A 14,779-nucleotide genomic window follows, 5' to 3' on the forward strand; every position below is an offset into this window, starting at 1 on the left:
TGCGTTAGCTCAACCGTCCGGTAGGGGACCCACCGATCCTAAAGAAGTTTTAACTGCCTTGTTCAGGGGCAGAACAACAGATTTTTACCTTGTCAGCTCGGGGATTTGATCCAGCAACCATTCGTTACTGGCCCAACGCTCTAAACACTAGGCTACCTGCCGCATCAGTAAGATTGGATGAAATGTAAGTCACATAAAATAAAGGTTGTAGAGGCACCTGCAGAGAAGTATTTGGGTGTGCGAGATTTCATATCAGAAGAGTTACAGGGTGTAGAGTTGTGGTTTCCCGTTCTTCCAGGCCCTTGGCCTGAGGTAGGAGTAGATAGGTTTAAGTAGTGGAATTGGGTGGGTTAGATGGTAAGGTATTTGTTTATGATTTATTTATTTTCCTTTTCCAAGCCAAGTATAAGGGATTTTATACCCCAGTCTAGTCGGTGGCAGTAACGCAACATGTATTGTCGCCTTTAAACCTAGAAGAAACAATAACAAACAGCAAGTTGGCTTGAATACTGCATTAGTTGACATATCTGTTTACAAAACATAACATATGGCGACATCTGGTGGTGTATTTTGGCTGGGGCTCAAGCAGTGGTGGACGTGGCAATGACGTCGGCATCCGGAAATTACCCGGATTCAAACTTTCATTCCATCAGACTCGGCTTGCTAAAAACATCGACATATCTGTGAAGTCTTGTGGAAGTTCGCGAATAGTAAGTTGAATTTTATAACGTTTATCGAGTAAAACTAGATATATTCGTTTGATTTGAGTGGTTATGAGATAAAGTTTTCGTTCTTCAAAGAAAACATTCAAGCCACGTCGCTAGGGTTAGCAAAACATCATCAGCTGTGATGGAGTCGACTCTTTAAATAACGTTAGCTTGGAGTAACGAAATAGCTCAATGCCTAAGAACATGTAAATGACAACAGTTTTTTTCTAGCTAATCTTAGCAATAATTTGATATTGTATTACTGTCATGCTAGTGTCTAGTAACATTTGTTTCTGTTTCAGTGGTAATGTTGGCTATGCTAACATTAGCTAACTTGCTACTAGCTAGCTATTATGTGGGGGGCAAGCTGAATTGCTAAATAAAACCGAGACGTAGTATTGGTAAATATCTAACTAGATAATGAAGTTATTTAGGCAGCGCGGGGCATCGGTGACCACCTAGCAAAATGTCACTTTACTTGAATTAATTTATGTTCCTCCTATCAGTACAGATGTGTGTGTACATTGATTATGTATATGTGAACATCAATGGACACGGATCGACGCCTCGCTGTTAGGAGTTGACGTCAGGAGGTGTAGCGACTTTCCACGGAGCACGGACCGTCTCCAGGACACTACCAAGATCATTCAGACCCTTCCTGGTGATATACCTGCACCAGGATGACGTGCAGGGATCGCACCAATGAGTTTCAGTCCGCTTGCAAATCCCTACAGACCAGACAGGTATGGAGGTATGGGAGACCCAAGGGCAGTGATGTTGAAGTAGCCAAATGATAGTTTCTTATGCATTTTCCCTCATGTAATCTGGAACAATGATCACTATTTTCATCCTTCTCTCTCGTTCTGCAGAATGGTGTTCAGCCCACCAAGCCGGCCCTCAGTGCTCTCAAGCAACGCAGTGACTTCACCCTCATGGCCAAGTGAGTCCAACTGCCAGTGCCACTGCCACCAATCTCACCCAAAGAGCCAGCCAACTCATTTACAGTGCACAACCCATTTTCTCAGAGGTGTCGCTGACACTTGTGTGTCTGGTTTGAAGTTTAGTATATAGCCAGTTGTTGCTGTTAGTTTCTCCATGGTGTTTTGATCACATTGTAGCTCAGTGTGATCTCTTTGGAATGCTGTTCTTTTCTGTTATCTTACAAATCAAATTGTATTGGTTGCATACACATATTTAGCAGATGTTATGGCAGGTCCCGTGAAATGCTTATGTTTCTAGCTCCAACAGTGCAGTAATACCTAAGAATACAAAACACACAAATCTCAAAAAGAAGAAATATCAGAACGACCAAGGTCAGATTCCGGAATATAAATATATATTTATGCATACAATGGTGTGTATGGACCGTATATGAATAGAAAAAGTGTGTACTGCAGTAGTTATATAGGATGAGCCTTGACTAGAATACAGCATATACATATGAAGTGGGTAAAACAGTATGTGTTCCATGACAATGTACATAGGGCAGAAGTCTCTAAGGTGCAGGGTAAAGTACCTGCACCTTCATGCAGCTATGTACATGCGTTAGCAGATTCCTTTCACTGTTTTCATGTTTTGGCCTATGACTGATGCCAATCTCCTGTTGTTTTGAATCTCTCCAGGAGAATAGGAAAAGACTTGAGTAATACGTTTGCTAAACTAGAGAAACTCACTATATGTAAGTATATAGCAATATTTATGTTTTAACATTTCTCATGAATAACAATTTTGAGTAACTTGTTTTGTCAAAGTTCTGGATATATGACTGTTTTGACCTTTTTAGTGGCTAAAAGAAAATCTCTATTTGATGACAAGGCAGTGGAGATTGAAGAGTTAACCTACATCATCAAGCAGGTGAGATTTTTTTGTTTTGTTTTTGCGTTGACACAGATACCATAAAAACAGTCGGCTGTCTCTCGTCATTAACTATAAATGGCAAACATGATGACCAGTCAGTCAGGTGGAATCTCTAGTCAAGAGGCAAACATGTCTGTTTTAGTGGGCGCAGTCTATGTGTAACCGTTCTGTGCCCCGTTTGACTCTCTTCTGTATGTCTCCCACTATTCCCCTCTCAGGACATTAACAGCCTGAACAAGCAGATAGCCCAGCTGCAGGATCTGATTCGTTCACGTGGAGCTCCCAGCGGCAGACACATTCAGACCCATTCCAACACCATCGTCGTCTCCCTGCAGGTCTGACTGCCAGTGCCTCTCTACTGCATTATGTAACTGATGTGGATGAGTAAAATGATGTAGCCATATGAAACCTGAGGCTTTAATAATCAACAACCAGGTTTTTGTTTTGTTTTTGCAGTCCAAACTGGCATCCATGTCCAATGACTTCAAGTCGGTTCTAGAAGTAAGAACAGAGGTAAGATTCACTGGAACTTCCAGCCCCTGGAACTTTCTGCCACTGAACCTGAAGAATTCTAATAATGCTAGGTTGAGTTTATCGTTCTTTCTCTTTCGTTCTTTTTCAATTTAATTGAAGGGATTTATTAGCGTGGGAAACATATGTTAACATTGCCAAAGCAAGTGAAGTAGATAATAAACAATAAAAATGTACAGTAAACATGACACTCTGACCCTTGCTGTCTCTAGAACCTGAAGCAGCAGAAGAGCAGGAGAGAACAGTTCTCTCAGCCTCCTGTCTCCTCTTCTTCTCCTCTCCTCGCCAACAACTTCAGTAAGATAGAACACCATGTTTATCTCACCTTCAGCCTCTCATTCCTACACCAGATAACTTCACAAATGTCTCTTGGAATTTCAATCACCAAACTTTTATTTTCTATCAACTGACCATCTCCTCTGCCAGAGAGTTCAGTGTTGATGCAGGATGAGTCCAGGAGTATGGGGGGTGAGGTGGCCATCAACATGGACAACCAGTCTAACCCTCTACAGCTCCAGCTCATTGATGAGCAGGTACAAACACTTTATTATCACCTGTATTGTGTCTGTCAGTGTTACTATAATGCTGTTTCTCTGTGGTGCAGGACTCATACATTCAGAGCCGTGCAGACACCATGCAGAACATTGAGAGCACCATCGTAGAGCTGGGTTCCATCTTCCAGCAGCTGGCGCACATGGTGAAGGAGCAGGAGGAGACGGTACAGAGGTGAGGGAGGGAGAGAGACGTGGGGGGGAACAGAGGAGGAACTTTGAGATGCTTGAGCACTGCCAGATCTTTATCTAAAGCCCTATGTGTTTGTTCCTGTCCTCCCCTGTAGGATTGATGCTAACGTGGAGGACACTCAGCTCAACGTGGACATGGCTCACACAGAGATCCTAAAGTACTTCCAGTCTGTGTCCTCCAACCGCTGGCTTATGGTCAAGATTTTCCTCGTCCTCATCGTCTTCTTCATCGTCTTTGTGGTTTTCCTCGCCTGAGCAGGGAGAAACGACAGAGAAAGAAGGGAATCATGAAGAAGAGAAGGAAGGGGGGAAAGTCTGAGGTTGTGCCACTCCTAGTGTCTCTTCTGATAGGTTGTGTCACTCCTATAAAACAATAGTCGAGCAATAGTTGAGGCGGGGTCAGGCTGTCTGAAATAAGACAATGGGAAAGCTTGGACTGAGATGAGGGGTTGCCACAGCACCGGGGCAGTGGGAATGGAGTGTTATTGGATGGTTTGGGACTTGAGGTCCAGCAGACCAACAAATTATAGTAGTTCTCCCCCCACAGAGATTAAGGAAATACCTGTAATGAAAAGGATATGGTATCGAAACACTTTACAGTATGACCAGAATTCTTGTCATTCTGTTCATTGTTACTTTAGAGACTAAATCATCATAAAACATTTAATCAAAAATTGCTATTTAATGGTTTGATTCTGCAAACTAGTTTTGGTTTTTGGTTAATTTTATTTTATGCCTCGTAGTGTTGATTGGTGGTAAGACAGGAAGGGCTTACTCATTAACTTCCTGTCTGTGAGCACACAAAATACTGGAGTTTTCTTTCTCATATTGTAATTATGTATGCTAGTTTTTGTTCCTCATTATTATCCTCTTATTAAAGAGAGGGACTTTAAGCACTTCTCGCTCTATCATTCACACCACGCATGAGTGAAAACATTTTTTGTTTTGTTGGGGTACTTCCAAGCTTTCAAGCTTCCTTATTTGCCAAATGGGTACTTTCAATTTCAAAGAAATGTGACAAGACACCTGTGGTATGAGCTGTTGTTTTATGAAGTACAGGAGGGTTAAAGGTGGTTTAAACTGAAGAGGACATTCCCTTCATAGATCCAATCATAAACACAATGTGACGAGTCCGACCCAAACACTTTCTAACAAGTTACATAACACTGTTATTGCAGAATGAACAGTTTAGATGATCTGCTTTACCTGCCAGCAAGTCAGCTGGGGTCACTTTGAATACTGTTACCTGTTGTGTCCCAAATGCCACTTCCTATACAGTGCACTACTTTGATCAGAGCTTTATGGGCCCTGGACAAAAGTAGTGCACTAAATAGGGAATCGGAAGAGTCTCAAATGGCACCATATGTCATTACTTTGTATTGTCACTTGAGAGAAACCCTTATTAACAGGTTATAACTGTTATTAATAGGTGACATGTTGATGGTTCTGACTCGGTATGAAGGGCTGAATGTACACTAGTGAAGTGACTTTCTCTATCAATCCTCTCTGCAGCTGGTCAGTTTGGACCTTACTGCTTTATTGGAGACTGTCCTCTTCCTCTCTATCTCTGAGGACAGACGGTTATGTACAGGCCATTATTTAACGACCAGAACTTTGTTAATAAGAAAACACTCCTATTTCTTCCCTTTTTTTGCCAAATGCCTTGACTTCTACAGTGTATAAAGTGCTAATATATTGGAAATAAGTGCATATTAAAAAATAACTATGGGGAAGTACAAAGGACTCCAATTCTTTACTGAGTAAGAGTATTATAGAAGGTTAATATAATTAACTTATAGAGTAACAATCACAACCAAAGGACTGGAACAGTAGTAATGGACTCATTGTATTGAATCCACACACAAACTCATTATCAAGGATCTGTTGAAAATTAAGGTTTTATTTTATGCATTCAAAGTCGAGTTAATTTTGCATTTCAAGTGTTTAACACGTTCAGAAAATGTCATTCACAATAAAAACAATGTTTGAAATATTATGGCATACATCTGCTGGCTAAGCTTGCATTTCCACTCTAGTATATGTTTGATACAGCTGCATCTTTTTGTCTAAAGAGTAAGTGGAAATCTGCTGAGGTGTGAGCTGTCAATGTTGCATGTCTCATCTTGAGACATATTTGACTTCTCGACATTCCTTTATTTGTCCCATTCCTCCCTTCCTCAATCAATCAGATGTATTTTATAAAGCCCTTTTTACATCAGCAGTTGTCCCTCCCTCTCTCAGCCAAGTGCACTCTGTTCGATGGGGGTGATATCAGGCATGCTCATGCTCCTCCCCTTCCTGGCCGCTCTCGCCACATTCGCTGCTCCCTTATGCTCCTCTTCCTCGTACCAGCTTGACTCCTCCTGCAGGTTGGCGCGCGACCCGCCCAGGCCCCCGCCCCTGAAGGGTGCGGGGCGGAACTTGGAGCGGAAGGTTACAAAGGAGAGGCTCTTGCTGCGTTGTTTGTCCCAGCCGGCTGACCTCATCCTCATCTCCTCGTCCTCCTCTTCTCCCTCCACACAGTCACGTAGAACAGTGCGGAACAGACGAGCCACCTCGTAAACTTCTGTCTCTGTCTTTGTCACCAGATTCCTGAACCTGGGTAGAGGACAAAGGTAAAAAAGGAGTTTGTTTGATGTTGATAGAGAGATAAAGGTGGACCTGTTGAGAATGATGAATAATCCATTTCCATTATCTACCTGAGACATTCAGGATAAGTGGACAAATGACGCAGATGCTAAACTACAGGACTGTTTTTCTAGCACAGACTGGAATATGTTCCGGAATTCTTCCCATGGCATTGAGAAGTATGGCATTGATCCCGCTATGCCCTCCGATGAATCATCAAACAGGCAAAGCGTCTACAGGACTAAGATTGAATCGTACGACACCGACTCCGATGTTCGTCGGATGTGGCAGGGCTTGCAAACAATTACGAACTACAAAGGGAAGCACAGCAGCGAGCTGCCCAGTGATACAAGCCTACCAGACGAGCTAAATAACTTATATACTCGCTTCGAGGCAAGCAACACTGAAGCATGCATGAGAGCATCAGCTTTTCCGGACAACTGTGTGATCACGCTCTCCGTAGCCGATGTTAGTAAGACCTTTAAACGGGTCAACATTCACAAGGCCGCAGGGCCAGATGGATTACCAGGACGTGTACTCTGAGCATGCGCTGGCCAACTGGCAAGTGTCTTCACTGACATTTTCAAACTGTTCCTGACCGAGTCTGTAATACCAACATGTTTCAAGCAGACCACCATAGTCCCTGTGCCCAAGAACACCAAGGTAACCTGCCTAAATGACTACCAACCAGTAGCACTCACGTCTGTAGACATGAAGTGCTTTGAAAGGCTGGTCATGGCTCACATCAACACCATTATCCCAGAAACCCTAGACCCACTCCATTTTGCATACTGTCCCAACAGATCCACAGATGATGCAATCTCTATTGCACTCCACACTGCCCTTTCTCACCTGTACAAAAGGAACACCTATGTGAGAATGCTATTCATTGACTACAGCTCAGTGTTCAACACCATAGTGACCTCAAAGCTCATCACTAAGCTAAGGACCCTCGGACTAAACACCTCCCTCTGCAACTGGATTCTGGACTTCCTGACGTGCCGCCCCCAGGTGGTAAGGGTAGGTAACAACGCATCCGCCACGCTGATCCTCAACACGGGGGCCCCTCAGGGGTGTGTGCTCAGTCCCCTCCTGAACTCCCTGTTCACCCATGACTGCATGGCCAAGCACGACTCCAACACCATCAAGTTTGCAGACGACGCAACAGTGGTAGGCCTGAGCACCGACAACAATGAGACAGCCTATAGGGAGGAGGTCAGACCTGGCAGTGATGCCAGGATAACCACCTCTCCTTCAATGTGATCAAGACAATGGAGATGATTGTGGACTACAGGAAAGGGAGGACCGAGCAAGTCCCCATTCTCATCGATGGGGCTGTAGTGGAGCAGGTTGAGAGCTTCAAGTTCCTTGGTGTCCACATCACCAACAAACTAACAAACTAACACACCAAGACAGTTGTGAAGAGGGCACAACAACGCCAATTCCCCCTCAGAAGACTGAAAAGATTTGGCATTGGTCCTCAGATCCTCAAAAAGTTCTACAGATGCATCCAGACTGGTTGTATCACTGCCTGGTATGGCAACTGCTCGGCCTCCGACCGCAAGGCAGTACATAGGGTAGTGCGTACAGCCCAGTACATCACTGGGGCCAAGCTTCCTGCCATCCAGAACCTCTATACCAGGCGGTGTCAGAGGAAGGCCCTAAAAATAGACGGTTCTCTCTGCTACCGCACGGCAAGTGGTACCGGAGCACCAAGTCTAGGTCCAAAAGGCTTCTAAACAGCTTCTACCCCCAAGCCATAATACTCCTGAACAGCTAATCAAATGGCTACCCAGACTATTTGCATTGAACCCCCCCACCCCCATTTTTATGCTGCTGCTACTCTCTATTATCTATGCATAGTCACTTTACTTCTACCTACATGTACATATTACCTCGACTAACCGATGCCCCCCAGCACATTGACTCTGTACCGGTACCACCTGTATATAGCCTCGCTACTGTTATTTTATTGTTGCTCCTTAATTATTTGCTATTTTCTATTTTTCTTTCTTTTCTTTCTTTCTTTTTTACTTCAGTTTATTTTAAATACTTTCTTAACACTTATTTTTCTTAACTGCATTGTTGGTTTAGGGCTTGTAAGTAAGCGTTTCACTGTAAGGTCTACTACACCTGTTGTATTTGGCGCATGTGACAAATACAATTTGATTTGATGTGTAGTGTACATATACCTCTCTGACACTAATAAGGTACAAAGTCCCACCTGACAATGACAGGGCCACACTGAGATGGTGGCACCCTGGCACACAGGTCCTGCAGTTCTATCAGATCTCGGGGGGTCAGCTCGTAGGGTTGGTGGGTGGGGGCAGTGGCCAGCCATCTATAGTCAGCAGAGGAGGAGCTGCGTCGGCGCCGGCCCTCTTGTGTCACCCTCTCCAGGCGGATACGTTCGGTGCGCTTCACCATGGCACCCAACTCCAGCATCAGAGTGTTGGTGACTAGTTCTTCTGCCGTACGCTGTCCAGGCACCTTCGGCTCCAGAGAAAACACTGCTGACCAGGGGAACATCTAGGGATGGGACCAATACAAGTTCTTGAAACTGTTTTCATGCTGCAAATTCATGCTATACGATACAGGATATTAATACAAAACATTTTTGAAGTAAATGTTTTATGCATCTTAATTGTTTAAATTTGTTCTTAAATCTTAATCAGATAAGTGCTTCATTCGGTAAAGAAACATACCTGGGGATACTTGATTGAGAGAACTGCAACTACAGGTAATTAGAATCACTGCAACATTGTATTTTTGTCTTAAGATGTCCTGCCCTGTTCAAGACACCATGTAAAAGTACATTTACCTGTAGTCAAACAGAAGTTTGATAGCTTACCTTTACAAAATTCTCTGAGTCAATTATTGAATAGTCTCTTTGTTACAAATCCTCTTCTTATCAATATGCAGACAATGACACAATTTCACAGTATAAAAAATATGTTTCTGTTGTCTTTGGTATGCAACTGGAAAAAATGTACTGTTAAAAAGAAAATCTAAAAATCTAAACTCTTTCACACACTGCTAACTGACCACCTTGCTACCTCGAAGGTCCGTGGCAGATAGGTATGTGTGTTTGTTCGGGATTGACAATGAATGTAATCCTGTATTAAAATACAGAGTGATTGACAGGTATTTTACCTCACAACAGGACTAACCTCATAAGCACACATGGAGGTGTTGCTAGACGTGTCAGGCTGTACATATCCAGTCAGCCAACTAGAGCAGCATAGCAGCAGGGGGTACTAGCAGTTTTGTAATGTCATCTGTGAATCAAAACAGAGACACTAGACCTTAAATATACAGTAAAACACAAGCAATATCTTCAGCGAGGAATCCTGATTAATGACTCTACTTAGATGCAGGTTGGTAAAGGAATGGTGTGGGTTTTGTCAATGATACTTGCATTTGATTAAATTGAAATGATAAACCTCAGATAAATGTTTATAGAACCCCTAGACCAACAGTGAGCTGAGTGTGACATTGGCAAGGTATTTCTACTCTTCCTGGAAGACCTAGGCACATATAGGAAAACTACCTCATTAGTGACAAAATAGTAACATCAAAAACTATTATATTTAGATCATGATCATCGTCCTAATAACTCCGATGCAGTTCCAGGTATCGTCGTCTGGATTTGAGCGTAATCTGAGATTAGGTCTGCGCATGAGGTAAAGCCGCCTCAATGCTGAGTGGTGTGGAAACCAAGGGGGGTTAGAGAAGTAACCACATCCCCATATATATATATATACAGTGCCTTGCGAAAGTATTCGGCCCCCTTGAACTTTGCGACATTTCAGGCTTCAAACATAAAGATATAAAACTGTATTTTTTTGTGAAGAATCAACAACAAGTGGGACACAATCATGAAGTGGAACGACATTTATTGGATATTTCAAACTTTTTTAACAAATCAAAAACTGAAAAATTGGGCGTGCAAAATTATTCAGCCCCCTTAAGTTAATACTTTGTAGCGCCACCTTTTGCTATGATTACAGCTGTAAGTCGCTTGGGGTATGTCTCTATCAGTTTTGCACATCAAGAGACTGACATTTTTTCCCATTCCTCCTTGCAAAACAGCTTGAGCTCAGTGTGGTTGGATGGAGAGCATTTGTGAACAGCAGTTTTCAGTTCTTCCCACAGATTCTCGATTGGATTCAGGTCTGGACTTTGACTTGGCCATTCTAACACCTGGATATGTTTATTTTTGAACCATTCCATTGTAGATTTTGCTTTATGTTTTGGATCATTGTCTTGTTGGAAGACAAATCTCTGTCTCAGGTCTTTTGCAGACTCCATCAGGTTTTCTTCCAGAATGGTCCTGTATTTGGCTCCATCCATCTTCCCATCAATTTTAACCATCTTCCCTGTCCCTGCTGAAGAAAAGCAGGCCCAAACCATGATGCTGCCACCACCATGTTTGACAGTGGGGATGGTGTGTTCAGCTGTGTTGCTTTTACGCCAAACATAACGTTTTGCATTGTTGCCAAAAAGTTCCATTTTGGTTTCATCTGACCAGAGCACCTTCTTCCACATGTTTGGTGTGTCTCCCAGGTGGCTTGTGGCAAACTTTAAATGACACTTTTTATGGATATCTTTAAGAAATGGCTTTCTTCTTGCCACTCTTCCATAAAGGCCAGATTTGTGCAATATACGACTGATTGTTGTCCTATGGACAGAGTCTCCCACCTCAGCTGTAGATCTCTGCAGTTCATCCAGAGTGATCATGGGCCTCTTGGCTGCATCTCTGATCAGTCTTCTCCTTGTATGAGCTGAAAGTTTAGAGGGACGGCCAGGTCTTGGTAGATTTGCAGTGGTCTGATACTCCTTCCATTTCAATATTATCGCTTGCACAGTGCTCCTTGGGATGTTTAAAGCTTGGGAAATCTTTTTGTATCCAAATCCGGCTTTAAACTTCTTCACAACAGTATCTCAGACCTGCCTGGTGTGTTCCTTGTTCTTCATGATGCTCTCTGCGCTTTTAACGGACCTCTGAGACTATCACAGTGCAGGTGCATTTATATGGAGACTTGATTACACACAGGTGGATTGTATTTATCATCATTAGTCATTTAGGTCAACATTGGATCATTCAGAGATCCTCACTGAACTTCTGGAGAGAGTTTGCTGCACTGAAAGTAAAGGGGCTGAATAATTTTGCACGCCCAATTTTTCAGTTTTTGATTTGTTAAAAAAGTTTGAAACATCCAATAAATGTCGTTCCACTTCATGATTGTGTCCCACTTGTTGTTGATTCTTCACAAAAAAATACAGTTTTATATCTTTATGTTTGAAGCCTGAAATGTGGCAAAAGGTCGCAAAGTTCAAGGGGGCCGAATACTTTCGCAAGGCACTGTATATATGAGAGAGAAAGAAGCAGAAAAGGAGGGAGAGAGAGAGAGAGAAAAAAGGGGGGGACAGAGAGAGGAAGAGAGAGGACGAGAGAGTGAGGAAGAGAGAGTGACGGCTGGTGGATGCTGTAGCCTACTAATGAGTGAGACTGAGTTGGATGTGTGGGTGGATGGGGGTAGGGGGGAGCATCACTCAGATGACATATACTGGATGACACAGTCATGTTATGTAATCGGGACATGATTGTTATAGTCTGAACATTTCTTTCAGATGCTCGTGTCTTCATATCAAATGTTCAAAAATGTGTTGTCCTTGACCTTGGCAATTTATCAATATGTATCTGTTTCACAAACTAGTCAGTGGGCCTAATATTACAATATGACATAACATGGACAGAATCTGTATCCAGAGATAATGAAGTATCTCTTCATATTTTCTGCAATGATTATAATGTCTGAAATGATTGATAATATAATAACTTGTGGTCGAAGACTAAGGAAAAGCTTAAAACCCCCTCTTGAAAATCTTTCTCTCTATTTATAGTTTCATCATACAGTACAATCTTTCATCGCTAGGTGTCATCCAAGAGGTCTTAATTTCCTCCTCCATTCTGACCACACGTCACTGACCGCCGCCTCGTGTCAAATCGTTTTTTGTTGGCTTGGGCTGCACGAGACTCACGTTTTTTTTTAGCATCCAGTTGTTGAGTTGAAACGCTAGCAGATTTTGAAGCCATCACCAGTCACGCTGCTGCAGAAATACTTCCATTAAACCTATATTCTGCTGCCACCTGTGAAGGAACAAATATGAGTGGATCTGAAGTCGCGTTGGAGCATTTGGATTTTACATCAGTATAAACTGGATCTGGACATACAGTGGGGCAAAAAAGTATTTAGTCAGCCACCAATTGTGCAAGTTCTCCCACTTAAAAAGATGAGAGAGGCCTGTAATTTTCTTCATAGGTACACTTCAACTATGACAGACAAAATGAGAAGAAAAAAAATCCCCAAAATCGCATTGTAGGATTTTTAATGAATTTATTTGCAAATTATGGTGGAAAATAAATATTTGGTCAATAACAAAAGTTTATCTCAATACTTTGTTATATACCCTTTGTTGGCAATGACAGAGGTCAAACGTTTTCTGTAAGTCTTCACAAGGTTTTCACACACTGTTGCTGGTATTTTGGCCCATTCCTCCATGCAGATCTCCTCTAGAGCAGTGATGTTTTGGGGCTGTTGCTGGGCAACACGGACTTTCAACTCCCTCCAAAGATTTTCTATGGGGTTGATTTTCTATGGCAAGGCCACTCCAGGACCTTGAAATGCTTCTTACGAAGCCACTGCTTCGTTGTGTTTGGGATCATTGTCATGCTGAAAGACCCAGCCACATTTCATCTTCAATGCCCTTGCTGATGGAAGGAGGTTTTCACTAAAAATCTCATGATACATGGCCCCATTCATTCTTTCCTTTACACGGATCAGTCGTCCTGGTCCCTTTGCAGAAAAACAGCCCCAAAGCATGATGTTTCCATGCTTCACAGTAGGTATGGTGTTCTTTGGATGCAACTCAGCATTCTTTGTCCTCCAAACACGACGAGTTGAGTTTTTACCAAAAAGTTATATTTTGGTTTCATCTGACCATATGACATTCTCACAATCTTCTTCTGGATAATCCAAATGCTCTCTAGCAAACTTCAGACGGCCCTGGACATGTACTGGCTTAAGCAGGGGGACACGTCTGGAACTGCAGGATTTGAGTCCCTGGCGGCGTAGTGTGTTACTGATGGTAGGCTTTGTTACTTTGGTCCCAGCTCTCTGCAGGTCATTCACTAGGTCCCCCCGTGTGGTCCTGAGATTTTTGCTCACCGTTCTTGTGATCATTTTGACCCCACGGGGTGAGATCTTGCGTGGAGCCCCAGATCGAGGGAGATTATCAGTGGTCTTGTATGTCTTCCATTTCCTAATAATTGCACCCACAGTTGATTTCTTCAAGCCAAGCTGCCTACCTATTGCAGATTCAGTCTTCCCAGCCTGGTGCAGGTCTACAATTTTGTTTCTGGTGTCCTTTGACAGTTCTTTGGTCTTGGCCATAGTGAAGTTTGTAGTGTGACTGTTTGAGGTTGTGGACAGGTGTCTTTTATAGTGATAACAAGTTCAAACAGGTGCCATTAATACAGGTAACGAGTGGAGGACAGAGTAGCCTCTTAAAGAAGAAGTTACAGGTCTGTGAGAGCCAGAAATCTTGCTTGTTTGTAGGTGACCAAATACTTATTTTCCACCATAATTTGCAAATGTGATTTTCTGGATTTTTTTTCTCATTTTGTCTGTCATAGTTGACATGTATCTATGATGAAAATTACAGGCCTCTCTCATCTTTTTAAGTGGGAGAACTTGCACAATTGGTGGCTGACTAAATACTTTTTGCCCCACTAAATGGTAACTCATTTACCAATGGTTAGTCTGGATTGGCTAATTTTAACTAGCTGGCTGGCAAGATAACCCAGTGTAGAATTGTCAATACTGTCTAGGTGGCTAACGTTTTTTCCTTTCTTTCTACTGTCATTACATATCTAGCTAAAGTAAAGATACATTGATACTAGCTAGCTAACTTACTATTTGAATATTCAAAACAATGCCATTGAGTGTTACATGGTGTGTTTCAGTGAATCAAACAGACAACAATATTGTCTTACTCCACAGTCCTGATTTCATCCAAGTGGTGGTTGAAGACGAGCGTGACAATCCTGGCTAGACCGATTCTGAATATTTTCCTGTCTTGTTCGTCTGAGGGACGTTGCCGCTGCTGTCTCCTAAACACGTTATTATTTATTGTCAAGCAGTATTTCCAAGTAACTTTGTTGCTATGATGAGTTGTAGCTAAATACTGTAAACAGTTTTGAACTTTGAGCTGTGAATTGCACTATGGCCTCTACCTAGAATGAAGGAA

The 14,779-nt window shown here is 42.6% G+C and overlaps 2 protein-coding genes across 5 annotated transcripts; one reads left to right on the forward strand and one right to left on the reverse strand.

Moving 5' to 3' along the window:
* The first annotated feature begins 602 nt into the window (after window positions 1–602).
* On the forward strand, window positions 603–5,578 carry LOC139390581 (syntaxin-5-like). Its single transcript, XM_071137788.1, has 11 exons — window positions 603–710; window positions 1,214–1,450; window positions 1,577–1,647; window positions 2,330–2,385; window positions 2,491–2,561; window positions 2,783–2,899; window positions 3,021–3,077; window positions 3,308–3,392; window positions 3,522–3,628; window positions 3,700–3,821; window positions 3,934–5,578. The coding sequence occupies exons 2-11, from the start codon at window positions 1,388–1,390 to the stop codon at window positions 4,091–4,093; spliced, it is 909 nt and encodes a 302-aa protein (XP_070993889.1). The 5' UTR covers window positions 603–710; window positions 1,214–1,387; the 3' UTR covers window positions 4,094–5,578.
* A 142-nt stretch (window positions 5,579–5,720) lies between these two features.
* LOC139390582 (protein RD3-like) lies at window positions 5,721–14,703 on the reverse strand. Of its 4 annotated transcripts, none has more exons than XM_071137789.1 (4): window positions 14,526–14,703; window positions 9,637–9,744; window positions 8,691–8,995; window positions 5,721–6,436 (listed from the first exon to the last, which is right to left on the reverse strand). In XM_071137789.1, exons 2-4 carry the CDS (start codon window positions 9,649–9,651, stop codon window positions 6,076–6,078), a joined length of 681 nt encoding a protein of 226 aa, XP_070993890.1. In that variant the 5' UTR covers window positions 9,652–9,744; window positions 14,526–14,703; the 3' UTR covers window positions 5,721–6,075. The 4 variants fall into 4 exon arrangements, with proteins under 4 accessions (XP_070993890.1, XP_070993893.1, XP_070993891.1 ...); XM_071137792.1 differs by lacking the exon at window positions 14,526–14,703 and adding an exon at window positions 9,172–9,255 and having other exon boundaries at window positions 9,637–10,014; XM_071137790.1 differs by lacking the exon at window positions 14,526–14,703 and having other exon boundaries at window positions 9,637–10,015.
* Between the last annotated feature and the right edge of the window lie 76 nt (window positions 14,704–14,779).

This window comes from Oncorhynchus clarkii, chromosome 31 (assembly GCF_045791955.1).
Source record: "Oncorhynchus clarkii lewisi isolate Uvic-CL-2024 chromosome 31, UVic_Ocla_1.0, whole genome shotgun sequence".
In the NCBI taxonomy this organism is placed as follows: domain Eukaryota; kingdom Metazoa; phylum Chordata; class Actinopteri; order Salmoniformes; family Salmonidae; genus Oncorhynchus; species Oncorhynchus clarkii.